Below are 21,323 nucleotides of genomic sequence, written 5' to 3' on the forward strand. Positions count from 1 at the left end.
TGTGTGACCCTGGGCAAGTCACTTGACCCCCATTGCCCACCCTTACCAATCTTCCACCTATGAGACAATACACTCAAGTACAAGGGTTTAAAAAAAAAAACTAAGCAAGAGTTAGAAAAAATTACAAGACGTAAAATAAATAATTTTGATTATATTAAATTAAAAAGGTTTTGTACAAACAAAAACAATGCAACCAAAATCAGAAGGGAAACAACAAACTGAGAGAAAAAAATTTTATAACAAAAAACTCTGACAGAGGTCTAATTACTCAAAAATACAAGGAGCTAAATCAATTGTATAAAAAATCAAGCCATTCCCCAAATTGATAAATGGGCAAGGGACATGAATAGGTAATTTTCAAATAAAGAAATCAAAACTATCAATAAGCACATGAGAAAGTGTTCTAAATCTCTAATAATTAGAGAAATGCAAATCAAAACAACTCTGAGGTACCACCTCACACCTAGAAGATTGGCTAAAATGATATCAGGGGAGAGTAATGAATGTTGGAGGGGATGTGGCAAAATTGGGACATTAATGCATTCATTGCTGGTAGAGTTGTGAACTGATCCAACCATTCTGGATGGCAATTTGGAATTATGCCCAAGGAGCTCTAAAAGACCACCTACCCTTCCAGCCAGTCATACTATTGCTGGGTTTGTACCCCAAAGAGATCATAGATAAAAAGACTTGTACAAAAATATTCATAGCCACGCTTTTTGTGGTGGCAAAAAACTGGAAAACGAGGGTATGCCCTTCAATTGGGGAATGGCTGAACAAATTGTGGTATATGCTGGTGATGGAATATTATTGTGCTCAAAGGTATAAGAAACTGGAGGAATTCCATGTAAACTGGAAAGATCTCCAGGAATTGATGCAGAGTGAAAGGAGCAGAGCCTGAAGAACATTGTATACAGAGACTGATACACTATGGTAAAATTGAATGTAATTGGACTTCTGTACTAGCAGTAATGCAATGACGCAGGACAATTCTGAGGGATTTATGGAAAAGAATGCTACCCACATTCAGAGGAAGAACTACAGAAGTGGAAACACAGAAGAAAAACAACTGTTTGAACTCATGGGTTGATGTGGACATCATTGGGGATGTAGACTCAAAAGGACCACACCAATGCAACTATCAATAATATGCAAATAAGCCTTGATTGATGACACATGTTAAAACCAGTGGAAATGTGTGTTGGATATGGGGGGGGGAGGGGTGAAGGGGAAAGTAAAAACAGGAATCATGTAACCATGGAAAATTTTTCTAAAAAAATAAAATATTTAAATCTTAAAAAAAAAAGAGATAAGCAGCAGGGACAAGGGAGAAGAAGAATGATAGTTAAAAGAGAAGGAAGTTATCCATAACCTGGTTAATGAGCCCCAGAATAATCAAGAGTTGATTGTAAGAGTCTCCATACATTATGAATGAGTTTGCAGCTTCCAGAAACAAAGAACCACAGTTTAGTAGGCCTTGGGTAAAGTTGCTTTTCTGTAGGAGCCTCAGAACCAATAAATTGAATTTGGGCCCCTCTTTATACACAGGGCTATTAAAAGAAGAGAATGTCCTAATGTGACTGTTGAAAATCTTAATCCCACAGGATAGTAACAGCAAAGCCCATGAAATGTTGATATGTGTAGTATGTCAAGGTTGCTTCTTTCTCTAAAGCCTTCATTTCCTTCTATTCAATTATATTCCTGATGAGTCAAGTTGGCAAGAGGAAAAAAGAAAGGAAGGAAAATTGAATGGATTAATGGGAAATAGGAAAGGAAACAAGAAGAGAGAAAAGAGGGATTATAAACCAAAGAGAAAATGGGCTCAAAAAGGTAGCTGAAGGCTATGTTAGCCAAATGGAGAACCTTCTTAATAACCTTGGCTACTAGAATGAATTATTGGTTGTTGAGAACTCTAGCAATAATATCCCTTAATTTGGGATAAGTGAGGTAGAGTCTAAACTTGAGTTGTTCCCAGGTTATATAGCTTTTCTCTTCAACAAAACTGAAATCTATCCTTCTACAACTGTCTCCAGCAAAGCAAGGGCATCATTACTTCCAGAGGGCTCACAATCCAGAGGGAGACTTGTTATGGAAAGAGGGCAAACCATTCTTCCTCCCTAAACCTGCCCTGAATTGAATTTGTCATCCTAGTTTAGGAAATTTTTCCGATAGCTTTTCATTAGGAGATATTCCTGAGAAGAAAACTAATAATAATTGCTAACATTTATGTAGTATGTTAAAGTTTGCAAAATGGCTTACATATATTATGTCACTTGATCTTTACAAGAATCCTGTGAGAAAGGTATTGTTTTTATCCTCATTTCACAGACAAGGAAACTGTGGCTAAGAAAGATTAAATGACTAAGATGAAAATAGTAGCAAAAACATTGCTTCAGAGTAATTTTCTCATTCATCATGGATTAAAAATTAAAAGTTTTAATCAGACACCTTTTTCTTCATCAAAAAATTGACATTACTCTCAATGATAACAATGGCAATTAATAATGCTGATACTTGGGAGCAGGATGCAAATAAAATGCCAATTATTCAACCTATAAATATAATCTTGTGAGAGAAGGCCAGTGTTCTCTTACTGAGACACAGACTTAAACAGGAAATCCTCAGGATTTGAATGAGCACTTCAACCCTGCTTCCTTGGTCTAGGGAACTACTGCCCTCCCCCCCTTCCCATTAGCAGATGCTCCCCAACATGTTGAGATTGAGACAATATTAAGAAATTGAGTTTGCTTTAAACAACAATAATTTAAAGAAAAACCTACCAGGTTCTTAACCCATGTTGCCTCAATATGAACTAGGGACAAAGATGTTGTGGACCCAATTCTTGCCCTGCTCTTCAGACTCATGTTGTCCCCATTATTTCCCAAGGAAGCTCTTGGCTCAGAACCAGCTCTCTGGGGGACATGAAGTCAGGATGGAGAATGAGTGTCCTGTTTTAGGCACCAGGCGTAAAACATGTCTCCACTTCTTGATAGCTGAGATGTCTATAGAAAAGGCTCTCTCTCTCTCTAGGACAAGCAATAGCAAACTATGACCTGTAGGTCAAAATCAGGCTGCTGCCTTTTCTTGAACAACATATGAGCTAAGAGCAATTTTTACATTTTAAAATATGAACTTTATTTAAATACAAACTTTAAAATGTTCTTAGCTTGCAGGCTCTATAAAAACAGGCAAGTGGGTGACCAATTTGGCCCACAGTCCATTTTAGCCAATGCCTGTTTAGAGCAACAACCTGGGTGGTCCAGATATATCTGCCATCTTCCCTGCCATGAGTGAATAAGAATTGTTGTCTTTGATACTTGGGCCCTGTGTCAGCCAATTGTTGGACTTGATTGGGGGCAAAAAGGTATATAAGGTGAGATCCTGGAGGACTCCATCAGAATTTTCCATTAGGATAGCAGAAAGGACATTTGTTTTGTTAGTTCCACCAATCTTCCCTTGGGGAAGAAATAGTTGAGTTTGTGTTTTTGATCTATGTCAACAGAGACCTACCTAATACAACCCATTTAGTAGGAGGTAGATGGAAGAAATTTCTACCAGGGTGGCTGTGATAGTGTAGCATATGTCAGTTGTGAAAACATAGCTGGTGGAAAGACATGGTTCATTTTGTTAGTTCCACATATGGGTTATTGTTCTGCATTCCAGAGCCCATCACATTGCTGAGTTCAGCCACTGAAAAATAGCAGACTGTTAATGTGCTTTCCATAATACAACTTTCCTTGTCAAGGATAGATTGTGGGATTTCAGCTCCACTTGAATAATTTGGAACTTTTAATAAATTTAATAAATTATTACTACGAGTCAAGTGTGTTTGCCCACAACAGGGGACTAGAACCTGGAATTTAAAAAATCCATTTCTGTGGAGATGTGTTCACAATAATACCTCTCCTTATTTTCCCTACCTTTTCTGGCTGCTCAGAACATTAGAGTGATTTAAATCTATGATGGGTTTGGTTTGAGCTGCTGGGGTGGACAACTTGGTTCTAAAACAATTAACTCATTTTTCAAAAAAGAAAGGAGCTAAGAGAGAATCCACTGAGATGATAGAAAGCATTCTAACATGTCCCCCAAATGAGTCCCTTCTTCCCTCCCAATATCCCCTTCTCCCCATCCTCCCTCCTCAGGCACCTAAAGGCATATTTGTGGACAGAGGGTTGTCAAGAGCATTCATTCTCTCAGCTACCAGCAGATAAAGAAAGAAACTCACCCCCAAGGGCGTGTTCAGTCATACTGAGGCACAAGGATTCTAGCCTGTTGTTGATGTCAGGTTCTGTCACTGGAACCTGGAACTCTGCAAAGGGCAAAGGGGTTACATTGATGATGAGCAATCTAATGGTCTAAACTTATATAATGTAAAATCTGGCTTAGCCATGTGGGAGCTTCTCTGATGAACATGTCTTCTTGTGCGTTCTCAGGGAAGCACTGTTTGGACTTTCAGGCCAAGCAAAGAACTTATTTTCTCCTCCATACTCTATTATGCACACAGAGGTCACTATAGGCACTAGTAGATAACCTTGGTTAAAATAAGCTAGTCATAACAGAGACAGTAACTGCTCCCTAGACTTACCTCATAAAGGGCCTGCATCCTAGGCATGATGCTATGGGAAGTGTGAACTGCAGAAGGATCAGTAGGGAATGGGGATGGAAGGGTTTCAACTTCTAAACCATTATGGAAAAACTCTGAGGATATAGATGAACAGGTTCAGGCCAATTGGGTCATCACAATAATAACAATACTCATTTCTATAGCACTTTAAAGTTCACAAGGCACTTTCCTGTACAACAATCCTGTGAGGTAACTAACACAAGTATTTCAGTCTCTGTTTTATAGATGAAGAAACTGAGGCTCAGGGAAATAATCCAGTTTAAATCCAGGGACTTTGACTTCAAATTGGTGTTATTTCTGTTCCACCACAAGATCAAAGATAAGTCTCTGATAAAACATTAGGTCAGCCTGAGGAAGATTAACTGAGAGAGTTTATTTTCAGGAAATTTAATACTCAAGAACTTCACAACAACACTCCAACTGACCAGACAGGGAAAGTATGCTCATCAGAATGGAATGAAGACAAGGACTGTGTGCCACAAGTATCTGCTTTTTCTGAAACCTATTAATCTTTTAAGGTCTAGCTCTAAGAGCAGCATTTGAGGTCTACTCCAGTCCATGCTGGTTTTTCTACCTTTTGAATTCTTATACCCCTCCTTCTACAACTCTTTTAACACAGATCATATATTTCTTGCTATTGCTCATTTAATGTCATTTCACAATTTCAAGAGGTGAGGCATCAGACTTTATTGCCAACATCTATTCACAGTACCTTAAAAGGGAAAAGCTTCTTTTGTTTCTTCTTTCTATCCTTACCATTTAGCATGGCACACAGTGTTAATAAAGGCTCAATGACATTATAAAGATTAACAACTTGGAAAGAATTAAGAGCTTGGATCCATGAAGTGACCAATCACAACTCCTAAGGACCTGAAAAAAAGGTGATGGACTCAGTTTGCAGAATAAGACATACATTTTTGGACATGACAAATGGGTGGATTTGTTTTGCTTGACTGGGTATATTTGTTACAAGGGGGAAATGAATGTTGATTGATTATATATTGAATATATACTTGAATATTGAATATATTGAAAAAGGTTTTATTGATCAAGTAGTGGGAAGAAGAGATGGCTACAGATATAAAGAATTATGAAGTTCCTTAGCTGGGTATGGTGGTACATACCTGAAATCCACTAGGGAAGCTGAGCCTGATGGATCTCTTGGGTTTGGGAGTTACAGTAGAACAAATATTTTTTTTGCTATAGAATAAATCAATGGGTTGTCTGCACTATGTTTAGCATCAGTTTTGGTGAGGTATGGAGGAGAGGAGAGAACCAGGTCTTTTAAGGGGGGAGGGGAACTGGTTCTGGTCAGAAATCAGAGCAGGTCAAAACTCCTAGGTCAATCAGGGTTGGGGTTGGGTTTTTCCAACATAGGAAAGGTAGGGAGAAAAAAAAATTTTAAATCCTTATGCCTCCTGTTTTAAAATCAATACTGTATATTGGTTCCAAGGTTAAAGAGTCTATGAAGTGTCTGAGGCCATTTGAACTCAGGACCTCCCATCTCTAAACCAGTTGACTTTCTACCCAATAAGCCACCTAGCTGTCCCCAAAACCACTTTTTAAAAAGTTAGGGAGAAGTCCTACAATGGTGAATGAAGGGGAAATAAAGCAGAGAAATAATTTAGTCCACAGGATAGGGCACTGCCTTTTAATTCAGGCAGCTTGGATTTGAAATTCTATATCTGACCTTGGATAGGTTGGTGCTTTAATTGTTAACTGGAGGAAAATATCTGCTGTCTAACATCTTATATAAATGTTATTTAGAGCTAATTATTAATCATTCAACTTGTGTATTATCCAGGATCTCTTTCTGACTCCTCATTCTTTTCACCATTCACCCCAACTTCTCCATTTTCAGATATTCTCACTACCTTCTTTGTACTGCCACCAGGGAGCATACAGGGAGACAAGAAAAGAAAGTAAAACCCTGAGATGTAAAATGTACAATTTCTTATTAGAGTCCAAATATAGGATCTATAGGATCTGGCTGGAAAGAAGAATTAACGTAATGACTAAAATGAGAAATTTTGACAATGCATACATGCCAATCATTCATGAAGTCCTTATGTTCCATTATCATGGAAAGTTGAGTCAAATGTATCAAAAATCAAGTACAATTATTCAATAACAACAATATCTAGTATTTATATAGTGCTTTGCAAATTTTGCAAAGTGGTTCAGAATATTAGCTCATTTGGTCCATAACAACCCTGGGAAACAGGCAATGCTATTATCTCCATTTTTCAGATTTAGAAAACTGAGGCAGACAAGCAACAGAGTTACATAAATAGGAAGTATTTGAGACAAGATTTGAACTGAAGAGGAGTCCCAGGTCAGCCTCCACTAGACTACCAACTTGCCTCTACAGTTAAAGTTATCTAAGGACAAAATTTTAAAATCCTGAGGCCATCTTCTCAAATGAATTTCTTAGATAAATGGAACTAGAAGAGAATGGTGCCTCTAACAAATGTACCTTACAATACCAGAATGTGTCTGTCTCTGAGGAAAATCTTGGGGGCTGAGACAGGACATAATAGATCAAAAAGTTCAAAGATAAAACTTGGAAGGAGATAGATATCCTTTGGATATTAAGACCTATAAAGTCAAACAGTAGAGAAGTAAGGAAAAATTAAGAAGATAGAGTAGAATTTATTTAACTAGAGAGGGCTCTGATTAGTGAATGAAGCAGAGGTTGGATCTTCAAGCCCTGGCTTATACCATTAAAAAAAACCCTTATCCTTCTGTCTTATAATCAATATTGTGTATTAGTTCTAAGGCAGATGAGTGGTAAGGACCTAGGTAATGGAGATTAAGTAGCTACTAAGTAGCTGTCCTTATTTAGACTATTTTTGGTGTTGATCTCTGTTTCTCTCTTTTAATCCTTTCTCTAAGGAAGAGTGTTTTTGCCTTGTGGCCCCATCCATGTGAAAATCATATGCAAGCAAAAATTAGAAGCCCTACAGGGTGTGAAATCTATGAAACAGAAACACACACAATTTTATATATAGCCTTTTAACAAATATGAAAAAAAAGCATTTATAGCCATCCATATGCTCATTGTAAGATTTAGTTTACTCTCCAGATATCCCCTTTAAACAAACACTGTGGAGAGACTTGGATAAATAAAGATGCTCGACATTTGGAGAGAAGTGTTTCAGCTGTAGGATTTCTTGCCAACACATAGCAAATGCCATTTTCCAAGCCTGGTGTTGTATGTTCAAAAAAAGAAGGCTGGAAACTGCAGAGCTGTGCTCTCCCCAAAAGTCAATGAAAACCCTGCTGTGTTGCTCTTTTAGGTTGAAAGATGGGTCTTTCCCATCTCCTCCCCTTCCCTCCTGAAGCATCAAGTCTCAATAGAAGTCCAAGTGTCAAAGTTCCCTCTGAGTTTTCTTTTATTTGATAAGAGATCCCTAAATGGTTACACAAAGCAGAAAATAAGACTATATCACCTGGCTTCCATAACAGGCCAGACCTCGAGGCTGTGGTCCCTTTGGTTGTGTGGGGATCCTACTGAAAATCATTGAGAAATAGGGTAAGACCACCCCAGACCCTCAGGTTAACTATTTGGTTCAATATTAAAGGATGTTATAGTTATAAATAATTAAGTGATATCTCACTTGGACTATGCTCTACAGGGATTTATCAAGAAAACATGTTGAGCAAGAGAAGCAATCAATCAATAAGCATTTATTAAGCTTCTGCTACAGGTCAGGTGTAAGACATAGAAGTGAATATAGAAGGCTGGTCCCAAAATCAAGAAAGCCAAGGTTCAAGTCATGCCTCTGGCACATATCAGTTGGTTGTGGGACCTGGGTAACACCTCATCTCTCATTATCCCAGGCAACTCTCTTGTAGGGTACAGAGCTGGTAGTGATCTGCACTGGGAAAGAGAATTCCTCACTGGGAAACTGAGTCCCATTGAGACTGATTGATTTGTCCAAGGTCAGATGGGTACAATTAGCAAAGTCATTATCTGAATCAAATCTTCTAACTCCAAATCCATAGAGTCACCACTTATTTCTACAAGAGGGCCTTGGGGACAGTGGGTAATGTCTGACAATATCAAATGCCTCCCCCTTCTCAACCACTAGATTGGTATTTTCAAGTTTCTGCTTTGAGCATTGTTCCAAATTTATTTCTAGAATGGTCAGACCAATTCACAATTCTGCCAAAGACACTACCACTATCATTTTCCTAATACATCATCTTTATCAATCTCCATGTTTTAATTTGTGTTTCTTTTTATTATTATTGACTTGGTACATTTTTTCACATTTTTTGATAGGTTCAATTTTTTCCTTTGAAATATTTCTATTCATGTATCTTTGACCACTTATCTTTCAAGGGAATGACTCTTGTTTTATATTTTTTTATTCCCTATATAGCTTAGCTATCAGACTTCAGTTGAGAAAATTTCCCCATTTTATTGTTCCCCTTCTAATTATAGCTACATTAATTTTATCTGTTCAAAATCTTTTCAACCTTATGAAATCAAAAATGCCCATTTTATCTCCTGTGATCCTTTCTACCTACTCCTTTGCAGGAGCACTTTCCCTATACACAACTGTGAGAGGTATCTTCATCACTTTTGCTTCTCTAACTCATATGTCCTTTAAAAGATCTAGCTTTGAATCAAAGTTTTTTACTATCTTTGTAATCCCCAGAAATTAGATTATTAGAGGTTCCCTCAGGTTCCTTCTAGGTCTATTCTTCTGATTATTTCTCAATCTTTCTATTTCTAATTATTAGGTTTACTAGTGTGAAGAATCAAGCTAAGAAGTCCAGTGCATCTATCCACAGAGTTCAGTGCTCTATGAGCACTAGGGCAGCTTAGACTGGGTCAGCAGGAATAGTACAATTTTTTAAATAAAAAAATTCTCTTGTAATTTTTAAGTTAATTTCTGGTGGGAAGAACATATCCTATATTTCTATATTTGTAATGAATGTGACTATGCTCTCTCTGGCACAAAACTTTTTTGGGCACAAGATACATCTTTAGTTGTGTATTATTCTGGGCCCAACATAATTTGGTCCTTTGGAGAGTCCAGGTTTATATTCCTTACTCAATTTTATGTCTGGGGAGAAGCAAAAGCACCAGATCTCTTCATTAGTTAGCTTAGGGAAACTTTAAAAATCTTCCCATGGAGAAACAAGTCCAAAAATAATCCCCAAAACTGCCTCCAAGGGGTTAGTGAGTTTAGCTAGGCTCAGGAAAGAGGAGAGTGCCATGCTGACACAAGGAGGTTGGATATTATAGTAACACACAAGACTAGGGTAAATCCTAACCCTTAGCTTTTTCTAAAATCCTTTGAGATGGCCATGGTCTTCTATAATCTAATCTAAATAATTTCTAGTTTGCAGGATCAAAATGTCTTAAGCAAAGCAATTGATAGTTTTTCCTCATGGTTTTATGATGGTTATATTAAAGAGATTGTTTTTCCAGGAGGAAGGTTGTACCCCAAGTCAGACTTGGGGCCAGTAATCTTCTATTCCACCATGATGTCAACAAGCCTCTGTTACTATAAAGATGAAAATTAATTTCTTGGTCTGGGATTTCTGTTATCCCAATATTTTAAAACGTTTCTACTTGAAGGTAAATATCTCCATTTTTGGAGGTATAAAAAGTTAAGCTCAAAAGAAGAGTGAATCTATGTGGAAAAATTTAACTGTAGAGGAGAAAACCAACCTGGCAGGTGTCTAGGAGGCTCTTTTTTCTTGGCCATTCTTGGTCAATGTCTTACACTATTATAAGCTCAATTACTGGTTAATGTCATGCCATGTCCATCATGAAAAGCTGTGAACTGTAGGTAACACCACAATGATCAAGTTTGTGACACTAAATTCCAGTTTGAGTTCTAAACCCTAATCTTATGATATCTTCCCCCAACTTTAATTTAAGTGATTCTCAAAAATTATGAACTTGGAAATCATTCCAACAAATTCAAATAACCAAAGGAAAGAACTTTGGAGGTCTCTTATAAAAACCTCAGGATCACAGGGGTCTTCCAAGACAGTCTGCACTTGAAGCCATTACATATTCCTGACAAGAAGTCTATTCCCTCTACAGTATTCTTGACAAGGCTGTGTCCTGTTGGTGGGGAATTGAGAGTATGAATCAGCTTTAAATAGATTATATCACGGCAACAGTGTTTGAAACTGTGCAAGAGCTTTTGAATGTAATTATTTATAAATGGAGAGGTGCTCTCTGTGGATCTATCCCTCCCTCATCCTTTCTTCCTGATGGATTTCTGAGTAAATTGCCCTATGTGGAAGGAGGAGGGAGAAACATGGCCTTTAGCACACAGCATGTGGTTTGATGCGGGTAGCTCAGTGGTACAGTGATCTGAGTTCAAATCTAGCCTCAGATATTAGTGCTATGTGACATGGGTAAGTCTTTCACCTCTTTGTGCCATCATTTCCTCATCTGTAAAATGGGGATAATAACATCTTCAATATATATAAAGTGTCTGGCCTGTAGTAGGTGTTATATATTTTAATTATTGGTGGAAAGAAAATATGGACACTTCTAGTTTTTGCTTCTCTCCTGAGGTCTTTTGAGTATGGGTCTAATGACTATACAACATCTACTTATTTTTCTACCTAGAACCATCAGTGGGATCATGGCTCTTTTATCAAATAGTGTGCCTTCCATGTTCTATGTTAATAATTTATGCTGAAGAATGTGAGAAGAAATTTGTGTATTCTCCTAGTAAGAAAGTTTACCAGGAGAAATGTACATGAATTAAAGAGTTCACTATTCAAGATATATTCTTAGAAGTTATGACTTAGCCTAATGTGGTTCTTAACAAATGTCTTGCTCAATGAATATCTGTTAATTAAAGTGTGCTACATAGATGACAGTGATTTTTTTCTCTCATCATTTTTCCAGGGGAATTTTCATTTATTTTTAAGGTAATAGTATTCCTACAATAGTACAATTAATGAAAAATGGACTCTTGTATTTAAAGGATAAAAAAAGAGATGACTAGGAAAGCTGGAAAAAAATGGGAAGAGGATTTAGGTCAAGAATATTGTTGGACTGGGATGTATAATATAGTTGTACTAAAAATATATTTTTCAATCCATGATTAAGATTAGTCTAGGAAGATAAAACAAATTATGTTCTGTTGGGGCAGACGAGCAGCTCAGTGCTTTTTAATATTTTCATCAATAACCTGAATGATAGATTAGGACCTACATTTAGCAAATCTTTAGGTGTCATCAAGCTGAAAGTCTGGGGAGAGTAGAATTTATAGGGGAAAATGCTATTACCTTGGAGAATATTCTACATGCTCCTGATACCACCCACTACTCCCAACCCTGTTTTTTTCCTTTTTTTTTTTAAACCCTTAGGGGCATCTAGGTGGCTCAATGGAATCTGACCTCAGACACCTCCTGGCTGTGTGACTCTGGGCAACCCTTGCCTTGTGTCTTAAAAATCAATACTGTATATTGGTTCCAAGGTAGAATGAAGGGTTAGGCAATGGGGGTTAAATGATTTGTCCATTTTCACACAGCTAGGAAGTGTCTTAAGGTCAAATTTGAACCCAGGACCTCCCCATCTCTAGACCTGGCTCCCTATCTACTGAGCCACTCAGCTGCCCCTTGCAACTCTGTCTTCTTACATGGTGTCTTCAAGTCCCAGCATAGATGCCACTTCCTCTTTGCAGCCTTCCCTGATTTGCCAGACATCAGTCATCTCTTCCCCATTAAATCTCATATCATTTTGTTGTTGATTTACCACATCTTTATTATAATTATCTGTGTTATTTGCCTTATCTTCATTACTAAATTGTAAGCTACTTGGGGACAAAGATCATTCTTGTTTAGTTTGTCGTTCCACCTGTATATGGAAGATGACAAGCATGATATAGTGGATAATGCTGGATTTGGAGTCAGGAGAGATATACACTGAAATCTGACCTCTGACTCTGATCAGCTAGGTGAAGAATCATGTACCTACAGGGCTCTCTGAGATTCAGTTTCTTCAGCTATAAAATGAGGTTATTTATGCAATGACTAAGTAAACTTCCCTCTATTAAGTGTTGAATGACCTACAAATTTGTCATTTCATTCCAGTATTAGATCTTAACTATCAGGCAAGTGGACCTGAGCCAGGCTACCATATTCCCCCATAATTGGTATCAGTGAAAGCAGGAACAAAATGGCCTCATGGCTTATACCATGGTTGGTTGCAGTTGGGGAAGGACAATTCAAATATTTAGTCTGGGGAAATCAGAATCAATAATATGGCACCCTGTGACAAGGACTTTTCCAGTGATTTATCTCCATAAACCTTTCATCGTCCTTTCATTGGAACAGGGGAAAAGATGAGCCAACTGATACAAGTGATTACCTCTGGGGATGTGAGAGGGGAATAAAAGTGAGGGTTCATGACAGAGCAAGGTCTACCATTGCCTTTTTATGTTAACTGCCAAGGAGAATCTGCATTACTAGCTTAATAGAGCTGCAAATAAGTTGGTCCTGCAATTCAACAACTAGAGGCAGAACTCTAAGAAATGAAAACAAAGGGGAAGCTGCTAGATCTGATAATGGGTAGGGGGGAGGAGGAGGTAGGGAACAAGTATGGAGTATAACCCAGAGATTTTTAACAGAAAATATGCTGTATCCCCTTTTAATTAATATTTGAAAATAAAATTGAGGATGAGACTTGGGACATCTATGGTAATAAAGTTGCCAGTTCTTTTTCAAATTATTTCATGCTCCATCATGATTTTCCACGCAAAAGTAGCAGATGGGTAGACTTTTACCACTAAGGATCTTGCAGGTGGTGGAGCCCACACACTTTGCAAGAGAAGTTCAAGTAGCAACCTGATGATTCCCTAGAGCACTGGATGCTAAGTGCTTAATCTAATGGAGCCAATGGGAAGACCCTTTCATCAGTGGAGTTCTCCCAGCTTTGGGTGCTCTTGAAAGACTTACTTTGGCAGAACTAGTTAAATAAGTTAGAAGTTTCAGATAGAGACTGCCATTTTCCCCTTTTGAGGTAGCTAAGACATAGACTTGAGCATAGCTGGCCCAATAATAAAAACGATTCTCATTGCAGCTGGTTCTCTAAATGGGAAGTCTGCAAGGGAGAGAGTAAAATTCCTATACTGGGTTTCATAGATTGGATCTATACTCTCCTCCAATATACACACAGGCTGAAATGCCTTCTGACCAGCCTTTGTTGGGGACAATTAGATCCTACCTTCTGGGAGGAGATTCACCCATAGCCAAGCTTTAGCCATGGCCACTTAAGTTAGAGCATATCAACTGGTGAACTCTGGGAGATATGGAAAGGGAAAGAGGCGACTGGGACAAATACTGCTGTCATTGTGAACATGCTTTAGTTCTTATTCACCTGGGAAGGAGGAACAGAATATCTTCATTCAACTTCCCCTGGTGTTACTTGAATTCCTCCCTCCCCCTCATACTGCCACATTCCAGTGGGCAGAGAGACATGAAAGAGGCTTCCTTTCCCTGAGGGCATTGATGAATACCACTGCATATAAAATAATGTTGATTAGGGTGTTAGATCTGATGGTGGACCATGAAGGATGAGGGGATCAGGAAATGAATTTTGAGAAAATCAAGAATCTAGCCTTCTCAGTCAAGTTTCGGGAAATACAATGGATAGGAAGAACCAAGATGGTTCAAATCACAATTCAAATAAGTTACATCAACATTCACTTCCCCACAATTAAAAAAAATGAGGGGAGGAATCCTAGAGATTTATTTGACTTTTGGGTTTTGGAGAACCCACATTCCCGATCTGGGTATCCTGATGATCCCCATTTACCAAATAACCTGCAACTCTATCTCCTTAGAATGGGGCTAACAATAGCCCTAAAAGACCTAACATAGGCCATCCAGCAGTTTTTCTCTCTGGATCCTTATGACTCTGTGGGGCCCAGGTTTTGTTTTGTTGTTATTTTTTGAGAGCTCTGTTTATAAATACCAGGCTTAGTGGAGTCTTTGGCAGGCACTAACCACTGGATAGACCAAATGACCATTAGGTTTCTGGAGTTGAAGCCTCCAAAGCAGCTATTTCCCTCTTTTGAAAAACAGGTGCTTACCTGTTACTGTGCTAGTTACTGTTACTGCTTTCTATTGAACAGATGATACAAGGTCATATTGGGTAGGGGAGAAGAGGCTTCTATTGTTAAATAGAAACAGTATACATTCAAAATTGTATGTGCTTTAGTCCCTTAGGTATTAGTATTCTTCAAAAACAGATCTCTGCCAGAGACCAAGGCTCCCAGCCCTAAAACTCTGCCTCTCCAGCTAGCTCAGTGGGTATCCTTCCAGGACCACCTGGATCTTAAGGGACATCATTTTGCTGATTTAATGACAGCTTTACCCACTATGAGAGAGACATAGGCAAGTAGATTTCAGCAACCATTAGGCAAGTAATAGGGGGGTAGGTTGCTGTCCATTTTAGGAATCTGTTCTTTCATATGTAGCAGTTTAGTGCTGAAAGGAGCAGAAGGTACTTTTATATAAGGAAAAAAATAATTAAATCAACTTGTAAAAGATCTAAGGTATTACATTTTTCATAGGTTAAAAGATTGGTGTGGTGCCTTAAAGGTGGTGAAAAAAAGTTTGACAAAAACTGCTAAAATCTGCATATAAAGAAAAATAGTTTTTCAGATAAGCTGTAAGCAGTTTTATTACAAAGTAGACAAAATGAACAGTGGCATAAAAATAAAGGATTTAATCACCTACGGATAATGGTACTTTTCATGAAAACAGTTTGATAGTTTAAAGGGGCAGAGAAATAACTTTTTTATTTATTAAAAACCGATAAAAATTAAAGTACAAAGAAACAATTCATAGAAACAGAATGGCAAGAGCTATAGTGGCACTGAGGCCGCTCAGATCAATTTCAGTGAATTGCTTAAGAAGGAAACATTCACAAAATGAAAAGGCATGTAACTGTTTGGATACTAAAGGGTGATTAAATAAGGGCAGTTAATTTCATAGGGGAGATTCACTAACTTTTTTTTTAAACCCTTACCTTCCATCTTAGAATCAATATTGTATATTGGTTCCAAGGCAGAAGAGTGGTAAGGGCTGGTAAGAATGGTAAAAGCAACAGGGGTTAAGTGACTTGCTCAGGGTCACACAGCAAAGGAAGTATCAGTGACCGGATTTGAACCCTCCCATCTCTGAGCCTTGGCTCTCAATCCACTGAGCCACCTAGCTTCCCTCTAACTTTTTACATTATAAATAAAAAATAAATAGTCACCAAGTTCAAGAAACATCTGATTCAATTCACTTTAAAAGCTAAGAATAAAAGCCTGAAGAACCCGACAAGGAAAGATTTAAGATTGGATGAAGAGAGAGACTGGATCTCACTGGAGGAGAGCTTCATGCCAGCTATTGCCCTTCATTAATATCTAGAGTTTGAAAGAAGTAAAGCCTCTCAGAGACTTCTTGTTGCTTTCTACCACTTCTTCAAGTTTAAAAAGGAAAAGCAGACGGGAAAGATGTGATTTGCAGCTGTTTGTTGAGAGTTTAGTTTGCTACTAATTGGTCAACATAGCATCCTGGAGTGAATAGCTGGCCGGGTTTGTCTTCATTGCCTAAAACGACACAGTCTGATGAGTTTTGTAGTTCTTGGGCTTAACGGGAACTGCTATCTAAACAAAGAGAATAATACTTTCTCAGAAAAGAATTTTCTTAGTGGAAGAGTGGTGAAAGCCTAGAAGGGCAATAGTTAGCAGAGAAGTGGCTTTATGTGTGCACATGATCCTGAATGAAACAATGGCATCAATGCCTAAAATCCCCAGTTGTGAACTACCCCTGAGCACATGGGTTTTCTTCACTCATGTGCTTTCCTTTCAGGTTTCTAAGAATATGTCCACTCAACTCCTCTTCAGAGTGTGAATGCAGTGGTGAGAGAAGGGTGATAGTTTTATGGATAGACTATGATGCATTTGTTATTGTTATATTTGCTTTAATATGAGTACCCATACTATTATTATTTCTTTTGCTTTGCTGCTAAGTAAATAGTTATGTTTAAGATCTCGTGGGCGATCAATTTGAAAGTTTGGGTTTGTGTAAAAGGAAGTATACCAGTGGGCATTCAAGAGCTATAATAGTGAGTAGGGGGAATTTATTTTCTCTCATGATAGGATTACTCTTAGGGACTCTGAGAGTTTGAAGGTAATCATGTAGTTGTGGTCCTTCTCTGGAAACTTTGATTAGCTAATGGTGAGGCCAGGTAGGACTGACTGACTCAGCCCTGAGGGTGAATAGGTATAAGGTGCAGGAGAAAGGATAAAATGTGGGTGGCTATGCCATGAACATGCTACAGTGAGTATCTTGGGAAAGAGATCCTGACAAAACTTTCTAGTAGGTTGATCTGCAAAGTTCATAGCTTGTTGTGTGAATGCTTTATGGGATGGGTTAAATGGAACTCTCATTTACATTGTTTTCCAGATGTTAACCATGAGTCTGGCAAAGTTATATAGTGCCTGAAGAGAATGGGTCAGGACAATCACCCTTTGGGGGTTAGGATTTCAGAATCAATGAAGGAATTTTGCTGCTGCCTTATACTTCACATACAGTAGTTTATGGAGCATGACAGCTCCCATCAAAAACATCATTTGCTTTCTGCTAAACTAAAAAACAGGGTTGGAGCTGTTAGCAATGTAAAAGAGTTTGGGTCTATTACCTAAGGACAGGACAAGCCCATCTGAACAACTTATGCCAATCAGTTCACCCACATAGTCCTTACCTTATTTACTCATCTCAGGGTAAGTGGTTTGCCCCCTGCTAATTGAATGCTTTATCATCATGGCTATGACTACCAGAAGCCATGTCCACGAGACAAACCAATATTACCTTGGAAGAGAGATCTAGTCTAGTCCAAGGGTTTCCCTTGGATCTAGCCTCTAGGAAAACATGCTCTATAAATACTTATTGCCTATAGTGCCTTATAATCCAATAGTTATAACCAGCTTCCTCTGACCCTTTCTTATTCCATGTCCAGCACAGAGTTTCCTGGACCTTGAGACCCATCCTCTCAAAAGATTCCCTATACTCTAGATAAATAGCTTAGCTCTCCTTCAATTGGCAGGTTACCTTTTTTCTGTGCTGGTTCTCACAAAGGGCTTATATTGTTGGGATATAACCTTACTTTCTAACAGCCTGAAGAAAGTAAACTGTCACTATTATATGTTTACCTGGAAAAAGGGAATCACCTAGCTGAGTTGGTGATAATCTTGGGTTCTTAGATAAAGGTGAGGGAGATTCCTTATCTAATCTAATATCTAATTCCTATCTAAGTCTGTAGGGACAGGAAATTGGTATTATTCTTCCAGTGAAACTACCAAGGAAGAGGATGTTGGTGGGCCAGATATCATGGAGGTGTGGTACAGGTCAAGTATTGGTAAGAATTCTGACACTAGAATGAATGGAGTTTTTTATTCAGTTGTTTCAGTCATGTCCAACTCTCTGTGATCTCATTTGGGTTTTTCTTGGTAAAGATACTGGAGTGATTTGCCACTTCCTCTCTAATTCATTTTACAGATGAGGAAACTGAGGTAAACAGGGTGACTTAAGTGACTTGTCCAGGATCACATAGCCAGTAAGCATCTGGAGTTATACTTGAAATCAAGAAGATAAATCTTCCTGATTTTGGGGACAGCACTCTATCCACTGTGCCACCTAGCTGCCCAAGTAGAACAAAAGAGGGTAATGAATGACCTTTTAGCTACCTAATTATAGGTAACTGATCTGTGGTGATGAATTGATGACCATGCCAGAAACATCATCATATGGGATGAAGCCTTGATGTTCCTGTCACTGCTTTAGTTCATTGTCACCACCTTCAATCAGGACCCATAGTGAACTGCAAAGATTTTGCATCATTCAACAAATGGACCAGATTGATGAGATCTAGGATTAATTCCCTTTTGAGGCAGGAAGATGAAACCTAGGGGTTTCCAGTCTTTATTCTTTTTTTTGCTTCTTTGTGGGGTGGGAATAGGTTTGTAAATGATTTGTTTTGTTTTTAAATTTGGGATATACCCAATTTTCTTTTTTTTTTCTTCAGTACTACATGATTAGGTCCCTCTTATCCATGGGATTATGGCTGTCTAGAGTAAATGTTCTAAAACTATGTAGATAGTGGAAAGTCCTTAGAACAATGGTGCCAAACTCAAAAAGAAAAGAGCTGTTATAATGTACATAGGAATCCCTATGGGGAAGCATATTAACTTAGAAAATCACACACATTATCTATGAATTTTTATTTATTTTATGTTAGGCTGTTTTATTTATTTTGTTAAATATTTCCCAATTTAATTTTAATCTTGTTTGGAAGCATTCAGGAGTATTTCTAGTAGAGAAGTATTTGACACCACTGAGGCAGAAAACCTTTAGAGACTTTCCATCAAGGGATAGAGTGTGGTAGGATTAATATTTAGCAGCCTTTGAATCCCACACCCATCCCTATGTGCTATGTGATTCTAGCTTGTTCTTTATCCAAAATGTAAGGAAACCATTTAAGGCTCAATGCATAGTTGCTGGTGAAAGAGTTTCCTGGTAGTGCCGTACTGTGTTATGGTAGCTTTGTGGTCATCTAAGCCCTTCAGACTTGATGGACATTCCAAGGCTGGATGAGTAAATATATCCTGCTGAACAAAGCCTTTTTTATGTGGGGAGAACTGGGGCCATATCTATGTAATCTAAACACTCTTATTTTTTTGTTCAGCATACTTTCCATTTGTGGCTAAAGAAACATTTTTTTTTTTGGAACTACTGAATGACCTGCACGTGTCTCATTTCGTTCCTACATTGGACCTAGAATAGCATGGGAGTGGCTCAACATCATCTTGATTGATTTTCAGTTTATTATGGTTCATTTTTATTTTATTCAGTTTATTCATCCCAATGTTCGACTCTGTTCAAGATCCTTTTGAACCCTGCTTTTGTTATCCAATGTGCCAGTTATCCCTCCCAGTTTTGTGTCATCTGAAAATTTTATGAGCATACCATTTTTGCTTTGATCTAAAATACTGATTAAAAATGTTAAACAGTACAAAGCCAACTATAGATCCCTGTGGGACACCATTGGAAACCTCCTGCCACTTTGACATTTAACTATTAATAATTACTCTGAGTCCAGGCATCCAACTTACTTCTGAACCTATCTAATTATATTCATATCTAATCTATAATTCTCCACATGAATAAAATGAGATGCTTTATGAAAAGCCTTGCTAAAATCTAGGCAAAATATATATTAGAAATTCTTCTCAACTACTAGTTTAAAAATTTTATGACTCTTGTAAATGAAGTTTGTCTTGCATGGTCTATTCTTTTTTTCTTTTTTGGCAATGGGGGTGTCAAGTGACTTGCCCAGGGTCACACAGCTGGGAAGTATCTGAGGCCAGATTTGAACCTAGGACCCTCCTCCTGTCTCTAGCCTGGCTCTCAATCTACTGAGCTACTCAGCTGCTCCCTTTGCATGGTCTATTCTTGATGAAGCCATGATGGGTTTTTATATTCGATGCTTCTCTTTTGTATGTTTACCAATCATTTCTTTTATCAAATACATTTTTTAAGTTTTTTATTTCAACTTTTAACTTTTAGCTAAATATAATTTGAAGTTTTTGGGGCAGAAGAGTGATGGAATTATAGAATGAAGACACTGATTTAAGAAGATCTATCTATCTAGCAGAAGTATGCACTTCTGTGAATTGTGAATTGTGCCTGAAGGGGGCAGCAGTGAGCAGATTACTGCCATTGGTCCAGGTAGGAGATATTATAGACATGAGCAAGCCTGGTAAACAATGGGAAAGGAAAGGACAGGTGTAAAATCTAGATGTCCATTCTAAAGTTTTCTTTTTTCAGCAAGAACTGGTTTGGGGAATAAGCAAGCATCTATTTGAACTTGTTAGAGGTTCTCTTTATTAGGAAAAATAGTTTTTAAAATGATAAGCTGGTAGGGTGTCTTGCCTGGGGTCATCTAGTCAATCCTATTTTCTCTGTCAGAATTGTTTAAATCATAGCAGGCAGAAGATTACCTGAACTATAATTAAAAGCATACCAGGGATAAGGAGACCTTAAATCTTTCTGGCTATTTGTTTCACAATTTAACACCACTCTTTTAGGAAATTCTCAAGCATAATTATAAATTCTTAGTGTTGTAGCTAATCCTCTCATGGTGACCTCAGTAGAAATCAAAAATAGCTCATTACTCTTCTTTGCCTGGCAATCCTTTATATATCCTTCCATCTTAGAATCAATATTGTTGCAAGGCAAAAGAGCGGTGAGGGCTAGGCAATGGTGGCTAAGTGACTTGTCCAGGGTTCACACAGCTAGAAAGTGTTTAAGCCCACATTTGAAACTAGGACCTCGTGTCTCCAGGCGTGGCTCTCAATCCACTGAACTATCTAGCTAGTCCCACCCCTCCCCTTAATATTCTTAAAGACAATTTTGCTTGCCCTACAACCTTTTTTTCTATATCCTTTTTTTTTTTTTGTTCGGGTAATTTAATCATCTTCAATGATTTCTCTACACCTTTATCTAATTTTCTTCTTACTTCTAATGTCCAAATGTCACTAAGAGTCAGATGTGCTGACTATAACAGGATGTTTTTGGTATTTGATATTCTATTTCCCTCTCTGCTTCTGGTTTCTATGGTCTAAACTTGTGGGAGGAGAGGAAAAAGAGAAAAACA

At 37.9% G+C, this 21,323-nt stretch overlaps 1 protein-coding gene across 1 annotated transcript in view; it reads right to left on the minus strand.

Moving 5' to 3' along the window:
• The window catches only part of SAMD4A (sterile alpha motif domain containing 4A), a 314,523-nt gene that overhangs the window by 6,257 nt on the left and 286,943 nt on the right, over positions 1 to 21,323 (minus strand). Inside the window, exon 13 of the mRNA XM_044664788.1 lies at positions 4,226 to 4,309. Coding sequence (XP_044520723.1) covers positions 4,226 to 4,309 — 84 coding nt within the window. The remainder of the gene's footprint in view (positions 1 to 4,225; positions 4,310 to 21,323) is intronic.

Source organism: Gracilinanus agilis, chromosome 2 (genome assembly GCF_016433145.1).
Source record: "Gracilinanus agilis isolate LMUSP501 chromosome 2, AgileGrace, whole genome shotgun sequence".
Taxonomy (NCBI): domain Eukaryota; kingdom Metazoa; phylum Chordata; class Mammalia; order Didelphimorphia; family Didelphidae; genus Gracilinanus; species Gracilinanus agilis.